The 24,988-nt window shown below is 37.9% G+C and overlaps 1 protein-coding gene across 3 annotated transcripts in view; it reads right to left on the bottom strand.

Annotated features, from left to right (window-relative positions):
- ZFC3H1 (zinc finger C3H1-type containing) overlaps positions 1-24,965 on the bottom strand; it is a 41,256-nt gene extending 16,291 nt beyond the window's left edge. For 2 of the 3 annotated variants that reach the window (XM_085320563.1, XM_085320564.1), the window contains exons 1-20: positions 24,158-24,964; positions 20,140-20,559; positions 17,521-17,582; positions 17,053-17,245; positions 16,607-16,833; positions 14,909-15,032; positions 13,249-13,346; positions 12,089-12,292; positions 11,206-11,370; positions 9,114-9,251; positions 7,431-7,549; positions 6,960-7,106; positions 5,818-5,992; positions 5,506-5,637; positions 4,297-4,845; positions 4,103-4,212; positions 2,687-2,818; positions 1,479-1,600; positions 832-933; positions 353-469 (exon numbers count right to left, since the gene is read on the bottom strand). In XM_085320563.1, the coding sequence (XP_085176689.1) occupies positions 353-469; positions 832-933; positions 1,479-1,600; positions 2,687-2,818; positions 4,103-4,212; positions 4,297-4,845; positions 5,506-5,637; positions 5,818-5,992; positions 6,960-7,106; positions 7,431-7,549; positions 9,114-9,251; positions 11,206-11,370; positions 12,089-12,292; positions 13,249-13,346; positions 14,909-15,032; positions 16,607-16,833; positions 17,053-17,245; positions 17,521-17,582; positions 20,140-20,559; positions 24,158-24,755 (3,934 nt within the window). In that variant the 5' untranslated portion in view covers positions 24,756-24,964. Of the gene's footprint in view, positions 1-352; positions 470-831; positions 934-1,478; positions 1,601-2,686; positions 2,819-4,102; positions 4,213-4,296; positions 4,846-5,505; positions 5,638-5,817; positions 5,993-6,959; positions 7,107-7,430; positions 7,550-9,113; positions 9,252-11,205; positions 11,371-12,088; positions 12,293-13,248; positions 13,347-14,908; positions 15,033-16,606; positions 16,834-17,052; positions 17,246-17,520; positions 17,583-20,139; positions 20,560-24,157 lie in introns of all 3 variants that reach the window. The other variant, XM_085320565.1, reaches the window with a different exon arrangement.
- Positions 24,966-24,988: the final 23 nt, after the last annotated feature.

The raw sequence follows: 24,988 nt of genomic DNA, 5'->3' as shown, positions 1-24,988 counted from the left end.
CTTCACTACTTACTATGATTCTGAAACATCAGTTAGGTCTACAGACAAAGCTGAAACATTCTAAGGAATGGTTCCCTATGTTCCTTTCAACAATAAGTGAACAAAAATTCCATCTTCCAATTCCAACTTCCAACTACATATGCTCTAATATACAGTAATAGAATATGTTGTTTGTTTAGAAGGAATTATGGTCAAACTGCACTCAAAAACAAAGGCTAAAGGAAATTTCCATGAAAGAAATACAAAGAAGCCAAAGAAGAAGAGTTGTTTTTACTGAAGGACAGCTTTAAAAATTATGGGTTGAGGAGAGGCTGATGGCTATTTTTCCCAATACGCTACATTTTTAGATTACCATATCTGATAGGTCCAAGAAACTGTTCCTCCTCACTGCTGCTGCTATCTAATGGAGGTTTTCTCCAGTACTTTGGTTTCCATTTCCTCTTATCTTTCCATGTTGTAAATGGAGGTGCTGTAAACAACCAGAGTTGTAGAAATTATCTTTTACTTTTTTGTATTCAAGATTAAGACACTTTTTGCTGCTAATAATTTTAGACAAAAATATTCTGTGAGTGCAACACACAGCACAAGTTTCAATACAACTAAAAACTGTTGATTTTAAGTGCATAAGTAACTTTTCCACATTGAACTCTGAATTACWTTGCCTTGTAACACAGTTCTGCTGTCTTGAATCTACCATAAGCATAATTTAGCATACTGAGACAAACTAAGAGACAAAAAAGGAATATTCTTGGGTTACAAAGCCATAAGAGTATCAATATAATTAAAAGATTAAGTATAATACAGCCTTAGGTTATCAAGGAAGTTACTTACTATGACCTTTACTCTCATTGACATTGCTAGCCAGAAGAACAGCCATCTGATCCACTGACATTCGATCTCTATTTATACCGAAAAGTTTTTCAACATATTTTTCTGAAATAAGAACATTTGTGTATCAGATAAACATATAAAAACAGGTAACTCAATAGCAATTTAACACCATTCATGTTGACTAGTGAATTTTGACTGCTTTAAGAGGCATGATAAATTAMCATCCTAGAAAACAGAAATCAAAAACTGAACAAGTTACATTAGGCAATTTACCCATAACCCAACAACATTATTACATAATTCCAACTTTACTGGAACAGACCAGTCCTGCAGTTAACATGAAGAAGAGTAAGAGCAGAAGAAGAGATCCCAATCCTGTTCCCTCACATCCACACTAATCCCTTATTTTAGGATGCAACATTTCAAAAAAAAAAAAAAAAAAAAAAAAAAAAAAAAAAAAAAAAAAAAAAAAAATCAAATTTATTCTTGACAAGTCCTGAGGAGACTGTTCCGCCTCTGAGGACTGAAATGGATCTTATGCATTACATTATATCAGTCATTAAAAGCCTTCATCCCAGACCCTTTATAAAAGCCATCCTTTCAGAAAGGAATCTTTGACCAAAAGTGAGCAATATATTCTTAAAAACCTGTTGCAGTGCTAATTTCATCATCAGTGCTTTTTTCTGAACAACCAATCAGTTCCAAATTGTAAGACAGAATATCTTGAAACAGCTGCTTTCGGCTAAGAGTGCAATCTTTCATGTGCTGCCTGAAATAAAAAATTAAATAAACACRCAATTAAAATATTTTAAATCACAGTAACAATTTAACAAGGCCTGCAAAATAGWAAGMWKCTTAAGMWKCTTWCTAGCATGTACAAAAAGGAAAATGATACCCAAGGAAAACACAGCCTGTTCTGAAATTTCTGTTAAAGATTTCTAGGTCTTCTCTAAACTCAAGTCTACATCACTAAATTAATACTAGTCCTCATTATTTCAGTGCAGCCCTACTCTTTGGAATAAACCTCCAATGTGGTAGAGATACTGTGCTGCATCAGTGTAAAAACAGATAACTAGGCTTATTTGAACCAGAAAGTTCTAAATAAAAACAGGTATCACTCTGTGCTTAAAGGATTCAAAGTTTGATTTGATACTGCTAGAGCTGATTCAAAAGCTCTCAGACAAAAGGCAAAGAAGAGCTAAAGTTTGTCCTACTGTATATTTCCAGTAGTTAGCAGTATCCAAATAGAGTTTATTGACCAATTCATATTCATTTGTCCTTGTACAAACTTTTTTGTTTTTTAATATATTAGGTAATGCTGTTCAGCAAAATATTTTTAAATCTGATTTAACATCAGGCTTCAAAGAAGTAACCTTAGCCACTATTTYCCTAGAAAGTCTGAATTCCAGTATTACAAGATTTTCTTACATAATCACGTAATACTTACTACATAGTTTATTTTGGTTAGTAGCATATGATACATTTCTATTGTGCTTCACGGTATTGATTACTACCTGAAGTTYCGTTATGGTCTGAAGTTATACTGAAGGAGGAGTCTACTCTGAATTACAAAGCAGTCAAAAACATTCTCTAGCAAGCCTATACTACTTTTAATTTGTTTTAATTTTTATCTAAAGAGCCTCCTCCTTCACAGCTTAGGTGCAAAACTTTTCTCCCACCTAACCAAGTATCTGAAGTAGGGTATTTAAAAATAACTTTCTTTTGTAGAACTTGTCCATTGGACCACAAATCCAGACCTTTCAAAGACATGAAAAATACGTCTATTTGTCTTGGAGCCAGACATCTAGAAAATTTACATATTTACATCAGATGAACAAGGTTAAAAAGAACTCACCATTGACAGTCATCATCATTACATGTGCCTGTCAAATCAAAACGGCAGAAACACTGTTTTGGCTCAATCATATTGCTATGGGTTACAGAACTGAGGTATAGTTTTTCCTTGGTTCGAAAATACGGACTAAACCTAAAATGAAACAGTGAATTACTATGACAAGCCACACAAACTAAGACATCAGTTTTATTAAACAAAAGATTACAAAAGAAAAAAATGCTGTTTCCAGTAGTAGGTCTCATTAAGTCTCATTATTTCCAAAATCATACTATAATCAAAAACACTGCTGACCTATGAGATAAGGAAATGGAAAATAGTGGGAGAGGGAGGCAACAACAGTATTCTTCAATTTACACAGATTCTGCTCTAGTATCTTGTTCTCCCTTAAATAAAAAGGTATAGAAATCACTGGATAGGAAACTACTGAAAAATTCCAGCGTAATCCTAACATTCGTACTCGTGCTCTAGAGAGCATATGGTCAATGACAAAGAGAGTAATAAAGTGCAATACTAAAAATTAACCTGATAAAACACAGCACAAAACACAGACTTTAAAACTAGCAAACAAGTACAAACCAGTCTGAGCTGAGTAGACAGACGCTTGTTTTAAATCTGTAGCCTAAGTTTGACATTGCCAAGTTCAAGACTCCTAGCTCCTTCAGGAAGCAAGCCTTTCATAATCTACAACCTAAGAGGATATGAGAACTACTCCAACTACTCCATCACCATTTCCTGCTCTGTCTTCTGCTATTTAACAGCTGTGAAATAAAGTAYTTTTAAGCACATGATAAGATATAACTGCTCCAATTCGTATTTCAGATTTTTYTTCTAGAAGTTAAAGAGGACAAACAGGACTMTTTTTTGGTCACCAGAAAGAGACAGACATGTCAGAGCAACGGAATGAAGTACAACTGTGGGTACCTACTTTAAGACGAATCACTGGTAATGTCTCTTTCTATTGACTAGGAACTCACACATGGACAAGTGGCTCAGTCTCAATTTGAACAATATAAATTCTACGCAAGTTTAAAGATGGTATAATCAAAATACTGTGAAGCATTCACTGGATTTCAGATTGCCTCAAATTGGACATAAAAATCTTGTTTTCAAAAGTTTAACAAGTATTGCTGAATTTAGGTATACGAGGCAGCAATCCAGTTATAGGAAACAGAATGCAACACAATATAAAACCAGCATACTGTACAGAAGTAAAGGATCCAGCAAAACAGGTGAAAAGCAACTAAAAAAAAATCATACAATTCTCTGAACTACAGAAAATTTATTTCAGGATAGTCAAGTTTTTCACTAAAATTTGTACAAACCTTGATGCCAAAGACAAAGGAAGAGCAGTGAAGACAAAAAAAAAAAAAGAATATATACACACAGAAGTCAAAACAGCTGTTAAAATCCTCATACCTGTAYGATTTAAATACTAGAAGCGGACTATGATATGGTCCAAATGGAAATGGTTTCACTTCAGTTTGTTTATTTTGCGATGAAACAAAATCCATGTCCACCGAAATTTCCTAAGAAACAGATGAAGTGATAAACATCAATTTTAATACCACATAATAAAAAACAACTTTAACGTTTAGCTTTAAAGCACTTACCTGACCACATAACAGGTCCTCCTTAGGTGTTACAAAGGCAGTACTTTTCATTAACAGCTCTTTYAAACTGTCAGCTTTAGCATGAAGTTTTTTAAGTTCCTCAATATTCAATCCAAGGAAAAGTTCAGGCTCCTCTGCTGCCTTTTTAGAAAGTTTGTTCATAGTTTCTTGTTTTGGGGTGTCCATATGTTTAAGATTTGGTTTAGTAAAAGAATTAGATTCTCTGAAAGATCTCCTTCGTTCTCGGTTTGAATTAGACAAAACTTCATCATCAAAATAATTTTCTTCACTGTCCAAAGACAATTTATCTTGTGTAAGATCATGAAGTGATGGCTGAGGTAATGCAAATTCAGATTCCTCTTCTGCATGAGGGGCAATATTTGATTGCTCCTTGGTTTGAAGTGCACGGGCCTCTTTCAGCTTCTGAATCTTCAGCGCATATTCATATTCTAGTTGCTGCAATCGTTTTTTCTCTAGTGCAATCAATTCTGCTGAATGCTTTTTTGGACTTGATGCAGGGGAATTCTCCAATTTCAACATTTTGCTTGGCTGAAAAGAAAAAAAAATCCCTTAATTTCATTCTCCTACTTACTGATCTTTTGACAGGAGGCAAATTAAATACGGGCAACATATTTAACTCTGAATTTGCAAGAATGTATTTTAAACTCTTCCCAGAAAATTTCAATAAACAGCAGGAAAACCACAAGATAGTTTGCCACAACTCCATTGGCATGTTTGCAGATTTTTTCAATAAAAATTAGTCTATATTGTATACAAGTCTTCAACAGAAGTTCTGATTACATTTAAAAGGTGATCTACAAAACAAATACACGTGAGAAAAAAAAATGACAAACGCATTTAAGCCCTGTTTTTCTACATTTTGATTTTTCAGAAGAATGAAATCAAGAGTCCACTTCAGTGCCTTTACTACGTTTAACAATGTACTTGATGGCTACAGGTAGAAATTTCTCTTATTGTGTATCTATTTATGGCATACGTCTAGCAAGGAAATGAAGGCTTTTAACAGTTTTCTTATTTAAATGCTTAATGGTTTTTCTATTGAATTATTTAAAAAAAAATGGAACAAAGATCAAGCAGTGCTTTTGGAAAGTCTTCCCATTTGCCTGTACCATTTGAGCTGCAATTCCTAGCCAAAACTGCTACTGTTTTTAAAGTACAGCATGGTTTAAGACCATGTGACAGACTTACTCCAAGATGATCTTGCTCCAGTTTTCGTTTCCCAATTTCTTTGCTTGCTACTGCTTTTGCTCTAGCAAGTTCTTCCCCGTATTTTAACGCCAGAGCTTTTTTTACTGTAACTCGTTGCTGAACTTTATGAATCTGGAAAAAAAAAGTACAATAGTAAGATGCAACTTTCAGATAGCATCACATAATAAAACGCAATTAAAAGATATAGAAATGAATTAAGTTAATCCAAAAAAAAAAAAAAAAATCAATCATCAAGGTTCCCTTTCCAACATTCCTAGCTACAGAACACAAAGATTCCAAAATTAAAATTACTTGTTCCTGAAGCTTCTTGAGAAACATCTTATTAGCATTCAGGATCTTCTCTGTTGCTTGTAGCTGTTCAGCCAGCTTGTTAATCTTATTTTCAGCAATTCGAACATTCTCTCTCTTCTTTGCCTCTTGCTGCAACAAATGTTTCAAGACAGATTCATCCTTCATCAGGAGAAGTCTAAAAATAGGAAAGCCAAAACAAAAAAAAAAAATTCAGAGTGAAGTTTCTCACAGCTATCACTGCTCATCTGTAATTCTCAAAAAGCTGTTTTTCACCTATCAAATAAAACTTGTTTCTCAAGTCAGCCTTAGCATCTATGAGACAGTAAGTACTGACCATACATACAATTTCTGTAACCAACTTCACCAACTCTGTATAAATCAGATGAAAACACAACTACGAGGGCAAGTGGAAGATAAGCAAGTGGTGTATCTTTAATGCCATTTTTAGTTTCAAGACATCCAAAAACCTATCTGTTTTACTTAACAACCTGATCCTTTTCCAGGGTATACACACACCAGCAGACTACAAGCCATACTACAAGGCCACAGCAGTGTTTAAAGATAGAAAACTATGCATCAAAAGGAGCAAGATGCAGACTCAGAGGAAGTGGGTGGATGAAAGCAGGGAAAACTTCTGCTTCAGTTTGTGTCCAACACAAACCAGTTTGTTCAAAACTCCATGTAGTAATAAGCGATTAACAAGAAAAACAGAAAAGGAGTTCGCAAAGCACTTAAAATGCTTTTCCACAGCAACTTGGGAGGAAAGGTGAGAAACATGAAAAAGGCATATTTAAGAAGAAAACTTTCAAATAGCATACCTATTACAAAGAAAATACTAATTCATTTAAATCCATCAGGCATATCTCAAACAGTGAGGCACTCTACCTTCCAAGAAAGCGTACTGAGAAGTGAAAAGTATGCTTATGTTTCCACATTTCAGTTACTGAATAGAGGAAATGAAGTTCTGGTCAATGAATGAAAACACAGCTGAAAGCAGTCAGTGTTAGAAATCATATTGATTGAATAGTTCAAGAGAACAGAAAACTAAGCCCAGCTCTATTAAAGGCTACTCAATGAAAAAAGTTATTTACAGCTTTAATTCTTCTAAGTAAAGGAAGAATCTATGATAGTAAAAGACTTACTTGTTTTTCTTAAGCTTTGCTTCTGCTTCTGTAACTTGCTTAGTCACTACTGCTATTCTACCAATTCCATCAACTTCACCATCGGAATTTGCAGGTGATGTATTGTTCCTCAGTGGATCAGTTTTAATTAAACGTTGTTTCTCACGACTAAAACAGAGATGGTAAAAACAAAGATGTTCACTAACTTCATTAACATTCACTTTGTTGTGTATTCAACATGCTTTAACATCTTCGAATTACTAAGAGTAACATTTCAAGTTAGAGAAAGTTTTCCAGAACTACATTCAACTACTGTCAGTCAGTTCAAACCTAAAGACTTTCATTGGTCTTTCTAAAAAAAGAAGGCGGGGGGGGGGGGAATGAAGGTAACAAAAAGGTTTTTCGGACTTCGATTTTTTTCTTCCAGTTACAAAAATAAATTAGTAATGCACCACAAAATTTTACTTCAGCAACAATAAAACTCAGTTATACCTGGCAATCTCTTCTTTTAAGAGTCTGTATTCTATCTTCTTATCTTCTGGTAAAGCCTCTGGAGTTCTCATTGGATCGTTTTCTTTTTCTGATTTTGGAGCGGCTTTGATTTTTGAGGCCTGTTATAAAGAGGTCCAAATCAAACTTATGTGAGTGATAATGAAATACATCTATTTGACTGCTATTTCTAAGAGGCACTTCAGCAAATATTTAAGGTTGTTCAAGGCAAGTAAGATCTTAAGTCAGTGGTTTCTTTCTTTTCCATTAGTAATTAAAGATAAACTCAGTTTTAATTGAAAAAAAATGAAACCAAAATATATTACAGATTGGATCTACACAATACTCTTCATAACCAAAGAAACATTTCAATCAGCTTGTGGAATACAAACCACAAGGTAATGGTCCAGACAAGTGTAGTGCATTCATTTTTGCCCATTTTTGATGTAATCCAGTATTTACTGACCCAGTTCTAAACTTTATACTCYGAACAACAAGCAAAGAATCACAGAACCAGTAAGGTTGGAAGGGACCTCTGGAGATCATCTAGTCCAGCCCCAACCCTGCTCAAGTAGGGTCACCAAGAGCACGTTAGACAGGGTTGCATCCACGCAGGCTTTGAACATCTACAGAGAAGGAGACTCCACAACCTCTCTGGGCAACCTGGTCCAGTGCTCTGGCACTCRCACAGGGAAGAAATTCCCCCTCATTTTCAGGTGGAACTTCCTGTGGTTCAGTTTTTGCCCACTGCCTCTAGTCCTGTTGCATGGTACTACTGCAAAAGAGTTTGTCCCCACCCCCTTAACACCCTCCCTTCAGGTACTTGTACACATTGATAAGATCCCCCCTCAGTCTTCTCTTCCCCAGACTAATCAGGCCCAGCTCTTGCAGCCTCATGGGGCAGATGCTCCAGCCCTCTGATCATCCTTGTAGCCCTACGCTGGACTCTCTCCAGTAGCTCCAGGTCTCTCTCATACTGCAGAGCCCAGAACTGGACACAGCACTCGAGATGAGGCCTCACCAGGGCTAAGTAGAGGGGCAGGATCACCTCCCTCCACCTGCTGGCAACACTCTGCCTAATGCACCCCAGGAGACCATTGGTGGTCTTGGCCACAGGGGCACATTGCTGGCTCATGGTCATCTGTCATCCACCAGCACTCCCAGGTCCTTCTCTGCAGAGCTGCTCTCCAGAAGGTCAGCCTCCAGCCTGTACTGCTTCTGGGAGTTATTCCTCCCTAGGTGCAGGACTCTGCACTTGTCCTTGTTGAACCTCAGGAGGTTCTTCTCTGCCCACTCTCCAGCCTGTCCAGGTCTCTCTGAATGGCAGCACAGCCCTCAGGTGTGTCAGCCACTCCTCCCAGCTTGGTATCAGCAAACTTGCTGAGGAGGCACTCTGCCCCCTCATCCAGGTCACTGATGAAGTTGAAGAGGATGGGACCCAGTACTGAGCCCTGGGGAACTCCACTAGCCACAGGCCTCCAACTGGACTTTGCACCACTGAGCACAACCCCCTGAGCTCTGCCTTTCAACCAGTTCTCAATCCACCTCACTCTCCACTCATATAACCCATACTTCCTGAGCCTGCCTAGGAGAATGTTATGAGAGACAGTGTCGAACGCCTTGCTAAAGTCAACATATACAATGCAAATCATTACAAAGAAGTTATTAAATAACRGTAATGTTTACCTCAACATTTCTCCTTGCTTCCTTTATCATAGATTCCAGACCTCCAAATACACTATTAGTTGAGTTAGAGGGCTCTCCGTCAGACTCACTATCATCTGAATCATTTAATGTAACTACAACAGACTTGTGCTTTGGAAGCTGTCAGGAAAGAGGGCAAAAAGGGAGGGGAAGAACAGAACGTTTTATAACAAGAACAAAAGAATACGAAAGTAGACACAACTGAGTATGTACTTACTAKAAGATAACCAAATAAGAAGGTTAAACTCCTTATTAGTGCATGGCACAGTATGACACATCAGTTCCAGAATGGACCAAAAAATAACTAAGTAGTTGTGGAACTCTCTCTAGCATCCAGTCTTTATACTGTAAGATGAATGTAAYATTTTCAACCTATTCACTGTTATTTGCAGCATTTTTATGGTTCCACTACCACAACTTCTGACCTTCCCAAACTTACAATTCGAATTATTTCAGTAATAAAGAAAGTTACCATCTGCCATTTGCAAGCAAAATCTTTAAGTAATTGAGAAGTAACAATCAGGTTTGCACTAGAAATACTGTGGCACATGTACAAGAACTCCCTCACCTCTGCCACACAGTTCTGATGCCTCTTGTCTGACAGTTATACTTAGCTGACCTGTCAGTAAGCTGTTCAGGCAGTTAAACTGGCAGAATATCAACTGTACATAAAGAACATATGTAACAAGATTAATGACGTTTTGCCAACACTGCAAACTGAACCCGCTCATTAAAGATCAGATGACTGCCTACCCCAGCACAAGAAAGGATGACGAAACAAACAATTTAGATTAACCTAAGATGTTATGTAGCCTTGGTTTGAAAAGASTCAATTTAAAGTGACATTTTAAATCCTCTCTTCCTAAGGTAGATCTAGATTTAGACAATAAAATAGTTATACATGTTTAACCTCCAACTCAAAATAGGGTCACTAATTTCAAGCATCTTTTAAAGCACAAAATAAAATTATGTTTAAATTGGGAAATATCTGCAGCTGTAATGCAGGATCTCTTCCTGTTGTTCTAGGACACAGTTTCAGTCTGTGGTAAACAAATTCCAGAATGTCCACAACTACATTAAAAAAGGTTTGCAAGAAGTAATTGAATAAGCAAAGCAATGTCAGTAAGCTATTTCACTAGGCAGAGGTCTTCAACTCCACAAGTAAAATGAGAAGGGTCTGTAACTCAAAGGCTGTTCTGAAATATGGTACTGCATACTCAAACACGCAAAAGCCATCAAGCCCCCAAAGCTATGAAATTAGATTTCAGGAGTCTGAACAATTTGTATGTTAACAGCCTTATTTTTGAACTCCTGTGTATATCTAGTGATCACATAGCAAAAATCATTAATTTTCAATTCAAAAAATAAGTTCTTACAAATTCGTTTTTTAGGCTCTATTAAGAAGTATCAAATACTATTAGAGTTAATAAAACCATAAGCAACACAAATTTCAGTAACGCTTAAATAGATTGGAGTCATTGATACTGCTTTTTCTTTTTAAAAAAATACAAAGAAATATCTTCTGACTAGTGTGTTGCAAACATTAGTTTGGCTGTAAGTTCTTTGAAATAGCTTGGGATATAGAAAATTTATATATCATWTGTGGATTTTAAACAAGTTAGTACCTGTAACTAGTGCAAATTACTCAGCTCTAGTAGTTATCACCTACATCAGCAAGTAAGGTGGTGCAACAAGCACAGATCTGTTGGTGCTGAGGACCTGATGATCACTCTATGCATTTCACAGATTTTACTCCAAACCAACACTAGCCTGGTTCCATGAACTGAATACGTATTTGCAACTGGAATGCATAAGCYCACATTCATCTGACTTAAGATGCTTGTTTTGATGCTGTCCTAAAATGTTAAATTCTTTATTAATCAGGGTCAAATTCTTTCCAGAACCTAAGAGCATACAAATTATCAAGTTAATCAGCAGTTCATGTGTTTAATTGATGCTACACTGCTCTGCACTGGATCACTAGAAAAACTTAAGTGTATTTGCTTATTCACTTGAATTTGGGACAGCTTCAATTTTTTTGTCATACTAAGAGAAAGCACCAATATTTGCTTACTGTGATCACTGCTCGGGGAGGCCTTGGTACTCTGACAAACTTTGTATTCTGTACCCGTGGCTGAGACACGGTATTAATACTGACTGCGGACAGATTGCTTCTTGGCACAGATTGAAAATTATCTGGAACAGGAGGCGAAGGTGGACCACTGTTACTTGAAGTTTCCTAATAAAATAAGTAGGAAATATAGTCATAAGAACACGTACTATATACAGCTACTTAAAAAAGTAAGCGCAAGGAAAAAAAGATACAAATCCAAGTTCCAAGGCACAAATTAAACACATYGTCTGAACATTAGGCACAGATCTTGCAATTCTCTGATTACACCAAAAAATGCATCCAAGAATATGCAAGTTATTCACAGGTTAACAACGCAGGAGACCTGTGACCTTTTAATGCTGCCAAAAAACACTCTGAATTTTCAAACCCACAAACTTCCCTTCTCCTTTTCCCCCTCCTCTCCCTTTTCCCCCCCTCTGAAACGTTAACTGTTAGAATTGGCAGGTTTCTTACAATTCCATTTGCTAGAGGATTAACAAAGTTCAAATGTTTTGCTTCCTAACTGACTGTTAAATAATAAACAACTTAGCAGAAAATAAGATCTTTGTTTTCATCAAATGTTCAAATTTCAGTACCTTGAAGTTTCATAATTCCTTCAGGAACAAAAAAAAACTGCAAGTTACAAACTCAAAGGATATCTTCTGTTGTTTTTAAATTTTGTTTCTTTTGGGAAGAAGAGGGTGATAGAAATTCAGAAAATTTGTTTTTAAGGCAACAAAAAGGCAGCATAGAAGGAGCCTGTATTCCTCACTTAGCAAGTCGTCTTTAGTTTTAGCTAGAGACTGCCATCTAGAGGTTTACATTCAAAAAACCAGTGAAGTACCTCAGATCTGAAAGCTCGTTTGTTGGCTAGGGACTTGAGTAACTCTTCTCTTAAGAGCATCTCCTCTTCCTCCTCCTCATCTGCAAATGGAGGTTTTGGTGGCTGCTCAGGTTCTTCAGGTGGAAGAGGTGGGAGAGGTGGAGGTGGTTCAAGTGAAATACAAGAAATGCCRTCCACATAAAGCTGACTCAAAGATGGTACAGGCTGAGATAAAAAGGAAAATAAGTATTTGAAAGTTTTGAGACTTTTTTAAGGATTATTTATCAGAGGTGAAGCTACACAAGTTATTTCATGGTTTAGAACTAATTAAAACTACAGTGGATTTAGCAGTGCTAAATTCTTACTAGTTACCAAGATGCTGGAAACAATAAGGATATCCAAACTAAGTATAAATGAGAATTCAGAACTGGCCATAAAAACGTGGCTGACCTGGTAGGTCAGTGCCAATGAATTAATTTACTCTGCATTAAAAAGTTCTGATAYAGTTTTATAAATTCATCTTAAACAAAAAAAGCAACTGTTTCTTTTAGTCAAAAATTTGGGATCTGTCATCTCAGGAGACAGATTTATATGGCTTTCCTAAAGAGTTTCACATACACTCAGTGAAAACAGTGGTGTGACAGAAAAGCCTAATTTCATTGTCACATGAACTCTTGAGTGACAAGACAGACAGCATAGAGCCAAAATGCATAAAGTTGGAAAGGAGGATTGTGATAAGCTACAATTTGTTTGGTGAGTGTTTTTGKTTTTTTTCCCCTCTCCCCAAGGAATGAGCTAGAGAGTAAGCATATCTACATACATGTCCTAGAGATAAGATGCAAAAGTTCCTTTACACTTAAAATTCCAATCCATTATTTTTCCAATATGCTTTAGACAAGTTTTGCTTGCTGTTATGAAATAACACAGTTCTAATAACAACGAAGAGAAATTTTTAGCTCAGAGAGCACCTCCACTGAAGTGGAAACTGGATCAGCCAAAAGTATCTCAAATTAATAGTTTAAAAAGCAACCATAAGTCTAGTAAATATTTCAAGGGAATCACAAAGTTCAGAATTGTATCAAGTAACTTTTAAATTTAAGCTTAACTTTAGGATTAGAAATAAGACACTAAATGAGAATCATTAACATTTTCAAAAAGAGTTTCCTTCCAAGATTACTTACTGGAATTGGAGGTGGCAGTGGCAAGGAAATTGGTGGTACTGGAGGTGGAAAATATCCTACTGGACACTCAAAGAAAGGAGGCTGTACTGGAGAAGAAGCTGTAATTAAAAACAAAATTTATCAAACAAGAAATTGGGTAGGTAATTGTTGAACAGCAATTTCCTTTTATAATTAAATTGATTTACTGCAGCAGAAACAGACAAATTTTTAATACACATAACTTTAAAAGGTAACACCAGACTAAGCATGGTGTATAGTTTCTTTTACATATATTCAAAGAAAATCAGAATACTGTTACCTGCCCTGTTTCTACCTTGCATATGAAACAAGTACTCCCCAGCTGTGCAGCCTTCATATTTGATTTAATTCACAATGCCTTTTTAAATTATAAATCTCAACATAGTGATTCCTACTACTCCTGGCTACTAGAGATACAATACAAATGGGGACAGAGGCAGACCAAATGCACTGCTGAAACTGATAGAGCCTCAGATGCTTCATCAAGAAAAGACTCACACCGCTTACATATTAAAACAGCAGGTACAGTACGTTAGAAAACTAATGAGTAAGGAAAGTTGACAAGAAAGAGGAAAAAAATGAAAATAAATGAACAACGAGTAACTATGGCCAATAGAAGTGCACTTAGTGAAGCTTTAGCAAGACTCTATGACTCAAGTTATACAATAGATTGAAAGAGACCTCCGGAAGTCATCTGGCCCAACTTAGGTACTCAAAGCAGGACTGGCCCTGAAGACAAATCAGGTTGCACAGGGTTTTATCCAGTCAAGCTAGTATCTTCAGGGATACAGACTGCACAACACTTTCAGGTAACCTGTTTCAGTGTCTGACCATCCTCCTTGGAAAAAATATTTTCCTTATATGCAACTGGCATTTCTTTTGTTACAATTTTTGTATGTTGCCTTTTTTGTGTTCTTTTGCGGCACACTCTTCGGAGAGTTTGCCTCTGCTTTCCCCTATAGCCTGCCCATTACATAGTTGAAGAAAGCAGTAAGAGCCTTTCTCATCGTTCTCTTCTCAAGAGAAACTCAGCTCTCCCAGCCTCTTCTCACATATCATGTGCTCCAGTCTTTAATGAACTTCACTATCCTCCACTAGACTCTTTTCCAGTAAATCAGTATCATTCTCATACTGGGAAACCAAAAACTGATGCAGTCCTCAGATGTGTTTATCAGAGGGGAATAAGCACTTCCCTTAATAGCCTCCCCTCCTCAGCCCAATAATAGTCTCAGTACTACAGCACAAGCTGCAGTAAGCCTTTTTCACCCAAATGAATGCTACTGACTCATGTTCAGCTTGTGGTCCACCAGGCCCCTTCCTGCAAAGGTGCTTTCTACTCAGTCAMCACCTGGGGGATTCTGCTTTCTATACAACTGCTTTGGAAAGTAAAAGAACATACTTCACATTACTGCAATTACAAAAATGTAAGCCTGAAGACCTTCAAAAGTTCGTGACAGTATAGATGCCTGAAAATAATCTGCATAAAAACAGGGCAGGTATATTGAAGTATTATAGTTCTATAGCTGTATGAGTGCATGTCACCTCAAAAGAATGAGTTTCCTTCTAAACTCATAGCTCATTTCATACTTTTTGACCATTTTTAATCAACCATCATATAGGAAAAACTGGAAAAAAGACTTACCTGGAGAGTTAGTTTCGCTATCTGTATCCATAGCGACTTCATCATAATTATCATATTGATATATCCCTCCTGCGCTATCTGTAGATTGCTTATCTAAAGACCATCTCAGGTCTGTATCTGAAGACTAAACATACAAAAACATGTATTTAGTTTAGCTGTCTTCCATTATTCTTTTAAAGTAAACTAATTAAAACAGAATTTTAGAAGGTAGACAATCAAGTTTTGTATTATAGTTGCTTTACTAATACAATTCTACTCGGTGTATATAAAAAGAGCAAGCTGAAAGTGAACTTTTAATCAAATCCATGGCTGACTGCAACTCAACAAATAAAAGACCAGTTTTAAAACTAGAGTTTTTCAGAGCAGTGGGKGAAAAGGCCATGACATATAAAAGCAATGTTTGAACACAGAGCAGGTCATTACGTATTTAACAAATTGCCATGGTCATATAGTCCTGTAATAGCCAAAGAGAATTGAATTATTCTTGTTTCAGTGAATCTGTCATGGTAATTACCAGTAATACCTAAGCTACACTTGTCAGAAATAAGGCAGACGTGCACAAGAATCATCTTTAAGTAAAGACAAAAATCGAAGGTTTAGATGAAACATATTCTAATTGTTCTAAAGCTGTTGYCTCAGGTGAAAAATCCTTTCGTTGTCCTGGAGTGACATGCCAAGGCACCATCAACTAATAAAACACTGTTTAACAGATGCATAGTGCTATACAGATGACAATGAAAGTTCAATGAGCATGAAAATATGCATAAGGGGGGAGTATTATTTCTCAATTTGTATCTCAGAGGTTTAGAGTAGACATTTTGATTGCTTTTATGTTTTTAGCACTTACAGTCACACATTTCAAGCCTCAGTCTCCCATTTATTAGAGGACTCTTATATAACACAGCCTTGAATAGGGAGCCGCAGCTCACCCAACTGTCCATTTCTCAATACAGTATCAGCAACTCTAGCCACTTCATGCATCTAACCGCAGCAGCTGTACATAAAGAGTATACTGAAAAAAGTGGATGCTAAAGAAATATGTATTTTTTGTAACGTACCAATGTTTTAAGACAGAACACAACCCATTCAAGTGCCTTTTACCAGTCTCAAGATGAAAGAATGAAGATATCTACAGATGCAGCAAGATGACCACTGCTGTAACTCTCATACATTATCAATTTAACACCAGCTTCATTATAGGATGAATTAAGTAATCAGCTATGTTTTGTGTCTGACCAAGTTTTGAACCTTGACAAATCAGAAAAATACCACAGAGGCAAACCATAAAAAGATCATATTTTGAATGAAGCGAGCCACTGAAGTTCTAAAGACAGAATAATTTTGAAAATATGGCAACAAAACAGCAATCTAATAGAGATGAAAGCCTAGAATATTTCATTAATTGATTCATATGAAATTACAAACGGTTCTTTAGTCCTCATGCTTTGTCCCAAATATCCCATGTCCCAAAATACCTTTACAAGGAGAACGCTTATCTGTCACTGATTTGCAAGAGTATAACTCATGCAAAACCATACTGAAACCAAAGGGAATAGCTAGCTAGCAAGGGATAAAATACTATCTACTGAAATACTTTTTTTGAGGGGTGGGTAGGTGAATAGGGAGAGCAGAGGAGTGTAAAAGCAGGAATCATTCACGACTACATAACACTTCAATACCATATTAAAAATTAATTACCCTGCTTCTCGATCTCCTCTTTCCTCCAACTAGCTTCATGAACCGATTGTACTGCTCTTCCTGATTTGAGAGGTCCCTAATTTTTCTGATCTCTTCTTCTCTTTTTCTTCTCTCCTCCTCCTCCTCCTGTTTCCTTTGATCTTCCTCTTTCTGACGTCTGTCTTGTTCCTTTTGCTGCTGCATCTTCTTCGACATCTTCATCTGTTGTTTCCTCAAAGCTTGCTTGGCTTTAAATGAAAAAAAAAAAAGTTATCAACCTCACATTATCTAAATGGTTCTCCAAATCCTACATTCTYCAGGAACATGAAGTATTCTGTGAATAACGGAGGTTCTATACAGAAGATCAAAGGCACGTTCCCCCACCATTTCACACTATGTATTGCATTTTTGTTTTATTTCAAAAGACATACTATTGATAGTTATTTCAACAACATTAAACATATTACCTGTAGCACTAGTTTTCTTTGAGTGTGTTTTTGTACTGGTTTTGACTTTCTGTGTTACAGTTTTTGTTTTTGTTAATTTCTCCTTGCTTTCCTTCATCACCTGTTGTTCCTTCTGCTGCCATTTTTTACTAGCAGACTGGAGGGCAAGGAGCCTAAGCTGTAATTCAGACATCTCCTCCTCATCATCAAACAACTTTAAAAGAAGACAAAAAAAAATGAATAAATAAAAAGTCAAGAAACGTCATTTAATGAGTACATTAATGAGTACACTTTTCAAGAAGTCTTTWAAAGTCTGTCTCAAAATTTTTTAACTAAGGCAAAGCTTAAAAATCCTACTGTAGGGGTCAGAGCTGTTCCTTAAGAATAGAGGCAGCTTATTCACAAAATGTTTGTCGACTGCAATTGGGAAAAAGSCGTCAGAATATCTTAACACAGTAAGTCTCAGCTAACAGAGGAACACTTTCTTACCTTTTCAGATGTAACATCTGAAGTGCTAAGCTTTCGCACTAATGTTTCTTTGTCTTCTGTACCTTTCAGAAGAAAAATACCATGGTTTTGAATGAGTTTGTCATAAGACTCAAAACAGAACTACACTAAAAATGTTGAAAATTGAATCCATATGAAGATACTTTATCAACATCATTGATTCACTGTATACAACAGAATATACTGTATGTATTTCAGTACATTAATAATCATTAACATGAACTTAATGCATTTTATAAAACCTACATTCTATAAAATCTACATCATCAAAATACCACTCCTCCCAGTTTAGTATCATCAGCAAACTTGCTGAGGAGGCACTCTGYCCCCTCATCCAGGTCACTGATGAAGAAGTTGAACAGGATGGGACCTAGTACTGAGCCCTGGGAAACTCCACTAGCCACAGGCCTCCAACTGGACTCCGCACCACTGATGACRACCCTCTGAGCTCTGCCTTTCAGMCAGTTCTCAATCCATCTCACTGTCCACTCGTCTAACCCACACTTCCTGAGCTTCTCTAGGAGGATGTTATGGGAGACAGTGTCAAAAGCCTTGCTGAAGTCAAGGTACACAACGTCCACTGCTCGAAGTTTTGGTTTTAGAATAGCTCTTTCGCTTTACAGAAAGTCTGTTTTATTCTCTTCCTAAAGGCTGTTTAATTCTGCTATCAAGATCTGTTGTTTTTCTTCATATCTCCCACTAAAAACTACATCAGCAGAGACAATTAAAAAAAATAATGGGAAAGATATGAAGGAAAAATACACAGAATTAGGTGGTTTAACTACTAATGATTGGTCTTCTCTTTCAGTTCCTTTACAGGTTTTGCCTCCTATACTCTCATGCTTAAGATATGAATCATTCTGACTTTCAATGTTCTAGTCTTACCTTACTTCATCTTCTTCCTAATTACTCACCTGTACTCTTTCTTAATCTCTCCATTTACTACTTTGTCTCTTCCCACTCAAATTGAAGGCGTGGGCACACTGACAGATTAGCTAACATAAGATGATATGTGATATGCATTAGCACATCCTCAGCCATGGTAGACCACCTTTTTTAGAATTAGGTGAAGCCTAAGAACAGGCAGTTTAAGCAAACTGCTTTAGTTTGCTGCAGATTTAAAAGGAATTTCAAAGATTGGGGGCAGGTTTAGCTCAGTTGGTTAGAGCACAGTGCTGCTAATGCCAAGGTTGTGGGTTCAATCCCCACACGGGGCTACGCTGAGGGTTGGACTACATGATCTCCAGAGGTCCCTTCTAACCTTACCATTCTATGATTCTATGACTTAAACTACAGGTCAGGTGACCATGGCAACTTGTTTCTCGCTAACTAGTTCACGTGTCTGAAATATCATTCTCTCCACCTGGAGTCCAGAACTACCTCAGTTTTATTCAACATGCTTATTCTATCCTCCAGATACATATTTCTTCTGTAAACCCTTTCCATTCCTGAACAACAAGATTCCTCAACTATTTGTGAATATCAATTATGACCAAAATAATTCTGGTGAGAAAGTCCCATAAACACTTCTTAACTAAAGAAAATACATAATAAAAAGATCAAATATTTGTCAGTTCAAAATAAGAATTAAATATTTTTGCATTAACAGAAGAGAACTGACTACGTAAAACAGAAGGAAAACTCTTAAGTCAATGATTTTGCACTATGAACAACAACTACAACCTTCAAGTCTTGTTTCAAGTCCTGTCCTTCCTTTTCTACCAAATTATCCATTAGTGTATTAAAAGACACAAATTAAAAAAAATGCACTTGAAAGCAATTTCAAGGAATTAATTAAAATAGGAAGAAAATATATCACTTAATCTTGAGTAACATTTTTAGGTTTGTCAAAATCAGAATTAAAATTTTAAAGGGTTCTCCTCATGCCACTTCATAGTGAAAAAAAATTACAAAGCTACTGTAAGGCACCATTCAGCATAAAGCTACATTTGAGCTTTACAAAAGTAAAACGCTGTTACTTGAACTCCAAGTTACTTTAGGAAAAGAAACTGAGTGTTGTACAGATTATTAAAACACTACTGGCTTAATACTCATTTCTCTTTCTTTGGAAGAAGCATGAGTGGGAATTATAACTGGCTAATTAAGAATTGGTTGATTTCTCTTTTGGGGGTTATAGTTCAGCAACATGTCATATCCAGATTTAGAGCTCCTTCTGCCATAATTTTCTGTCACTGAGAAGACCCAGCCTCTGCTGAGGGAAGAAAAGGGAGGAGTCATGCTACTAAAAGCAGAAACAGAGAATTTATCTTCTTGCATGAAACATCATCTTAATTTGAGCTGTAGTGGGCAACTAAGTTTATAACTATGAGAAAAGAAAAAAAAAATAAATAGATGACATTTTTTCATTCATCTTCAAACTTCCCTGGAAGCAAGTTCTTTCCATTAATCTTTCTAAAAAAGCACATCAGAATACTAATGATAGAAACACCCATCACAGAATTCCTGACAAAAGACTTAGAGTTAATTCCTTTAAAAATACAATCCAGTATTTTAATTTAAAAAATAGACTATTCTCAAACAAACAGTAATAAATAAAGAGATGCTTAAATTGCAAGCTAAAAGAACTTTACAAATACTTACCTTGGCTGGATTCTGTGACTTCAGATTTTTGCGATGACTGCTTTGTTCCTTCTTTGACTTTTTTWAATCTGCTTCTCTCAGCTGGTGTAGGCAGTTTTTGTCTGAGAGGTTTTAGTTCAAATGCCTGAAAGGCTATAACCTGATTTTTCTCCTCAGGAGATACTTCTTTTATAGCATCCGTTGTAATACTGTCATTTTCTACAGTTACTTGGTCCTCAGTGTCCACAGTTTTATCATCATCTTGTTGCTCAGTTTCTTCCCTGTTGCTCAGGGCCAGTCTTTCATCTTTGTTAATGTATTCAAGCTCAAGCTGTATCTGCTTATACTTTAAGAGCAGATCCTCAAAACTTTCTTCCACAGAGTTTTCATTTTTAGAAGAGTAGTTCTGTTTTCTTGATGGGGACCTTCCAAATGTTTTGGCTGAATTATTGRTTAAGAAAAGTAAGATTAAAATATTTATAACCTTAAAATAATAAATATATTACCAATGAAGACAGAATTATGACAAACAGAACTTAAAACCCATTCTCATACATTGTATTTCAATTTATCTCAAGCCTAGCTTGAAAAACTCAGTTTTAAATCAGTAAGAGCAGCACGTAGAAAGATACATCTGCTATTAATATATAACAAATCAACAAAGTATTTTAATAAATACAATTTCATAAACTGCTTAGGAGTCTTCTCTCTTGCTCACATCACCCTGTTGGAACAGTAGCTCTAATACTGAGCAGGTTCCATACCACAGCTCACCTGAAAGAGTAAGTCAGACTTCCAGAGTTAGTATCTCTGCTGCTGACTCCACGATTGACATTTTGAAAAAGACAGGCTAAATTCATTCTCACTCATTTTATCCTTTCATAAAATGCTAATAAGATCTAGCCACAGCACAGTTAAAAGCTGCAGTAATTGTAGCCTAATAAGTGGGATGAGGTATAGAATAATCAAACTGGGGGGGGGGAGGGGGAGAAACGGGGCTAAACATTTGCCACAAAATATTAAAATAAATGCTAAGTGGAGGGTTGGAATTATCAATTACTCGGAATGGGTTCATTATGCACACTCAACAGATAGTCTACATGCCTGTTTTGACAAGTTACCCAAGGCAGGCAATGGAAACATATAGCCAAAAGCAGCCAGAAGATCCTAGAAGTTCTCCCTATTAGCATTCAATTCCTTTTACTTTCACTTGAAACTTAAAAAGCAAAAACATCCAGTAAAAAATGATTCTGGGGAAAAAATACTTTAGGCCACTAATGAGTCAGGTTTGATTGATTCAACTTTCAGTGTCAACTCCCTGTGATAACACCTGACTCACTGCCTAAGCAACTTGAAATGCTTTTGCACTGATGTCATCTCTTAAAATAATAAACAGAGTAAAACAAAGCTAAAATATTTGAATACAGGGATACTGAACAAAGAGGAAGATAACTTCATATTTGTCTTCTGCTTCCAATAGGCATCAAGAACTTGGATTGTTTTACTGTGTTGAAGTTAACACAAATTTAAGAATCCTGGTATGTATCCTACAAAAACAACTTCTGTAATACTAGGAAATTTTTTGCTTACAGAAGCTCTAGCACAAAAACTAGATATTAGTCAAGATAAACTACAGAAAAAAAATCTGAAAGGCAATCAAGCACCAGCTATTATAATCTGAATGAATTCTGTACGTATGTTGAAAATACATCACAGTATCAAGAGCTGTGCACAGCACAACACCAAATTATAACAGGCATATTTGCCAAATTCCCTTTCAACTTATTTCTACTTCAGAAAAAACATAATTGCACTAGTGATTTAGTGAGTATTCACAGAGGATTCCAAAATTAGTTAAGTGATTTAACATTAGTTAAGTCTAACAGTTATTTGATATAAAACTATTTCAGTAAGGTTTCTAGGGTTATCTATAGCTGAGGAACAAGACAGAAAGATCTGAGATGTCTTTTAAGCTTATGATAATGAACTGGCTAGCCTCTGACTAATCATCACAAATTCTTATAAATGTTTCATACATGTAGTTTTTTAATACATGATTCTATCCATAAATTCAAGACTACAGAGAGTTATAAGAGGCAGATAAAAACGTGTTAAAAATAGTTATTCTTCAATCAACTCAGAAAAACCTTCATCATACAATGAAAAACAGATAGACCAACTGATGAAACTGGGGGAAAAAAAGCATACTGGAAAAAGTTCAGAATTCAATGGCAAAGTCAAGGGACGTTTCGTCCCATGTTTCAAACTCAAGATCCCACAGTTCTCTCTCTAAATAAGAATTTAAGGTTGCTAGGAACTGGAAGAAACAAGGGGAAAAAAAGCCTATTAAAAGCTAATACCCAAAGAAAAGAATTCTAGAAAATAAGCATCCCATCCTGTCACTGATACACTCTCATTCATATGCTCCCATGTAGCATGTGCAAAGTACTAGTTCCAAGAAGCAAATCAAGAATAAAGAAGAAAAATGGAGRTCTTAATAGATCTAAGTATTTCACTTTCCATGAGAAAATCTAAACACCACTCCAGGTCACAAGCCTCCTCATAACAATTGATGTGAAAGCCTCTTCTGAAGTTGTGCCTACAAATTATGACCCTATTCCACTAATATCAGCAACATGAAGGTACCTTAATATTTGGGGCTAGTGTAATACCAACTTTTAGGTGAAAGGGTATGAAACGAAGGAAGAAAGATGCAAGTAATATTTTACACACAAATTCATGATTCTTCCTTCACTATATGGCCCACAAACAATTGAACGTCATTTATTAAGGAGCAGTAGCATTAGATCCTTCTCTGTAATGTTTAAACATAAGGCTGTATAAGTATTAGGCATAAAGAGAGCTGTATTAGTATTAGGCATAAAGAGAGATTGTCTCACTTATTTCTTTTGCTTTGAAAATGAAGCTATCAGTTTCTGAATGTTCTTTTAATTAAGAAGAACAAAGAGGTTTTATATTAGTATTAACAAACTCTGCAAGGCCTGTTAAGGGTGGGTTTTTTTGTCCCACAAACTACTCGCTGCATGGAAACCCACCATTTTCTGGTGCTCAGGGCAACACTGCGAATTAAGAGACTTAAAAATCTATTTTCAGTACTAGAACTGTCTTACTGTGTGACCTTGTGCAAATCACATATTCACTTGCTGCCTCTCAAGATAAGAAAATATTCTTGAATGAAGAGTTTGTATAAAGACTTCAGTAAGGTCCTAACACTACTAGATGAAGTTAAGTAAGAACCTGCCTTCACCACTATTTTACACATTCTCTTCATATTCCAGTAAAAAAGTTAACACATGGGTAAGTGATCCTGGGTCTAAAATAATAGAAGGATTCAACAAGTAGCTTTCAAAGCCTCAGGTCCTGGCACAAGTAGGAAAAATCAAGCAATGCTATATATGACTTTATACAGAAACAGGGCTTTCTCATATTACCTACCCACATGTCCCATATAAAACATATTCTATGCATACAGTCTCAGTTCAAGTTYGGTTTAAAAAGTAGCTCTGAGCTTGACTTCAGCTATATGTAACACCCTCTGAAGGGCTGTAAGCAAAAATGAAAAGAACAGTGGATCCTTCATTGCCCAATATGGGAAATTAACGAGCTTGGGGTTTTAGTTTTACAACTGTGACATTTTAATTATATACACATTAAAACTGCCTCACCAAAGACTGACCCCGCTCCGCAATATTTGCGCTTCAGGCTAGAAAAGTAACTACCTGCGATATAATCGACTACGGCTTTGTTTCAAGCTACGCTTTTCCCTTTTCCCTAAACGGGACTGCTCAACCCGGCTGCCAGTCAGTTCACAGAAATAATCCCGCTTCCCACCAGCGTCTCCTGGAGGAACAGCCGGGGGAGGGGAGCGCGCTGGGTGCTGCCCCGGCCGCTGCCCACGCGGGAGTCCAGGCGACGGGAAGGTCCCTCCCGCAGGGCGGTCGGCCACGTTTAAGGCCGGGCCCACCCCGGCAGCGCGGCCTCCTGCCCGCCTGCGCTCCGTCTCACGTCTCAAGGATACATTTGCGAGGCGAGGGCTCCCTCCAGCCCTGGCTGCCGCTGAACCCGGCGCCGCCTCCCCCTCCGGGCGGCCTGCCCGGCGGGTTGCCGCCCCGGTCGCCGCCGCCGCCTCGGCTCCTTCCCCAGCGGCCGCCGCCCCGGTAGGGCCGGCCGCGGAAGCGGAATCGGTCCAGGGCGTTGTGGCTGCGCTCCCAGAAGGAGAGCCGCGGGCCGGTCTCGGAGTGCGAGCCCGACGGCATCCGCGGCGCCGGCAACGGCGGCGGGTGGGAGCGGAACGAGTCCTTGGGCCGATAGCCGCCGTGGCCGTGCAGGTGGCCCATCTCCGGCGGCGGCTGGTGCCGCGAGCGGGGGAAACGCCGGGCGGAGGAGGAGAGGGAGATGCCCCCGCGGAGGCCGGGAGGCGGCCTGCGCCGCGAGTAGGGCCTGCTGGTGACGAGGCCGCCGCCGCCGCCGGGCTCGGCCCCGCCGCAGGGCCAGGAGCCGTTGTTGTCATCGTCGCTGATTTCGCCGTCTTCYAGCTCCCCTTCTTCCTTCGGGGAGAGCCCGCTAGGATCCAGCGCCGCCTCCGCAGGGGCGGCCGCCGCCTCGGCTGCCGCCATAGGGCCCAGACCAACGGTCCCGGCGAGGCACAGCGCGGCCCGCCCGAGCCGCACGGGCGGTTTCGATTCCTGCGCAGGGCGGCCCTGCGCCGCGCCTCGCCCCCGGCGCTGCCCTGCCTTCCCCCCGCGCGTCGCCGCCGCCCGCCTGGGCCCTGGCCCGCTGCTCTCGCGAGGCCTCGCCTGGCTCCGCTGCCCGACAGGGAAGAGCGAGCGTTGGGTTACGCAGCTGAAAA

Source organism: Rhea americana, unplaced genomic scaffold (assembly GCF_003343005.1).
Source record: "Rhea americana isolate MKP2758 unplaced genomic scaffold, rheAme1 scaffold_64, whole genome shotgun sequence".
In the NCBI taxonomy this organism is placed as follows: Eukaryota; Metazoa; Chordata; class Aves; order Rheiformes; family Rheidae; genus Rhea; species Rhea americana.
The sequence above is the reverse complement of the archived record's forward strand: the minus strand, read 5'-3'. Positions and strand labels throughout refer to the sequence as shown.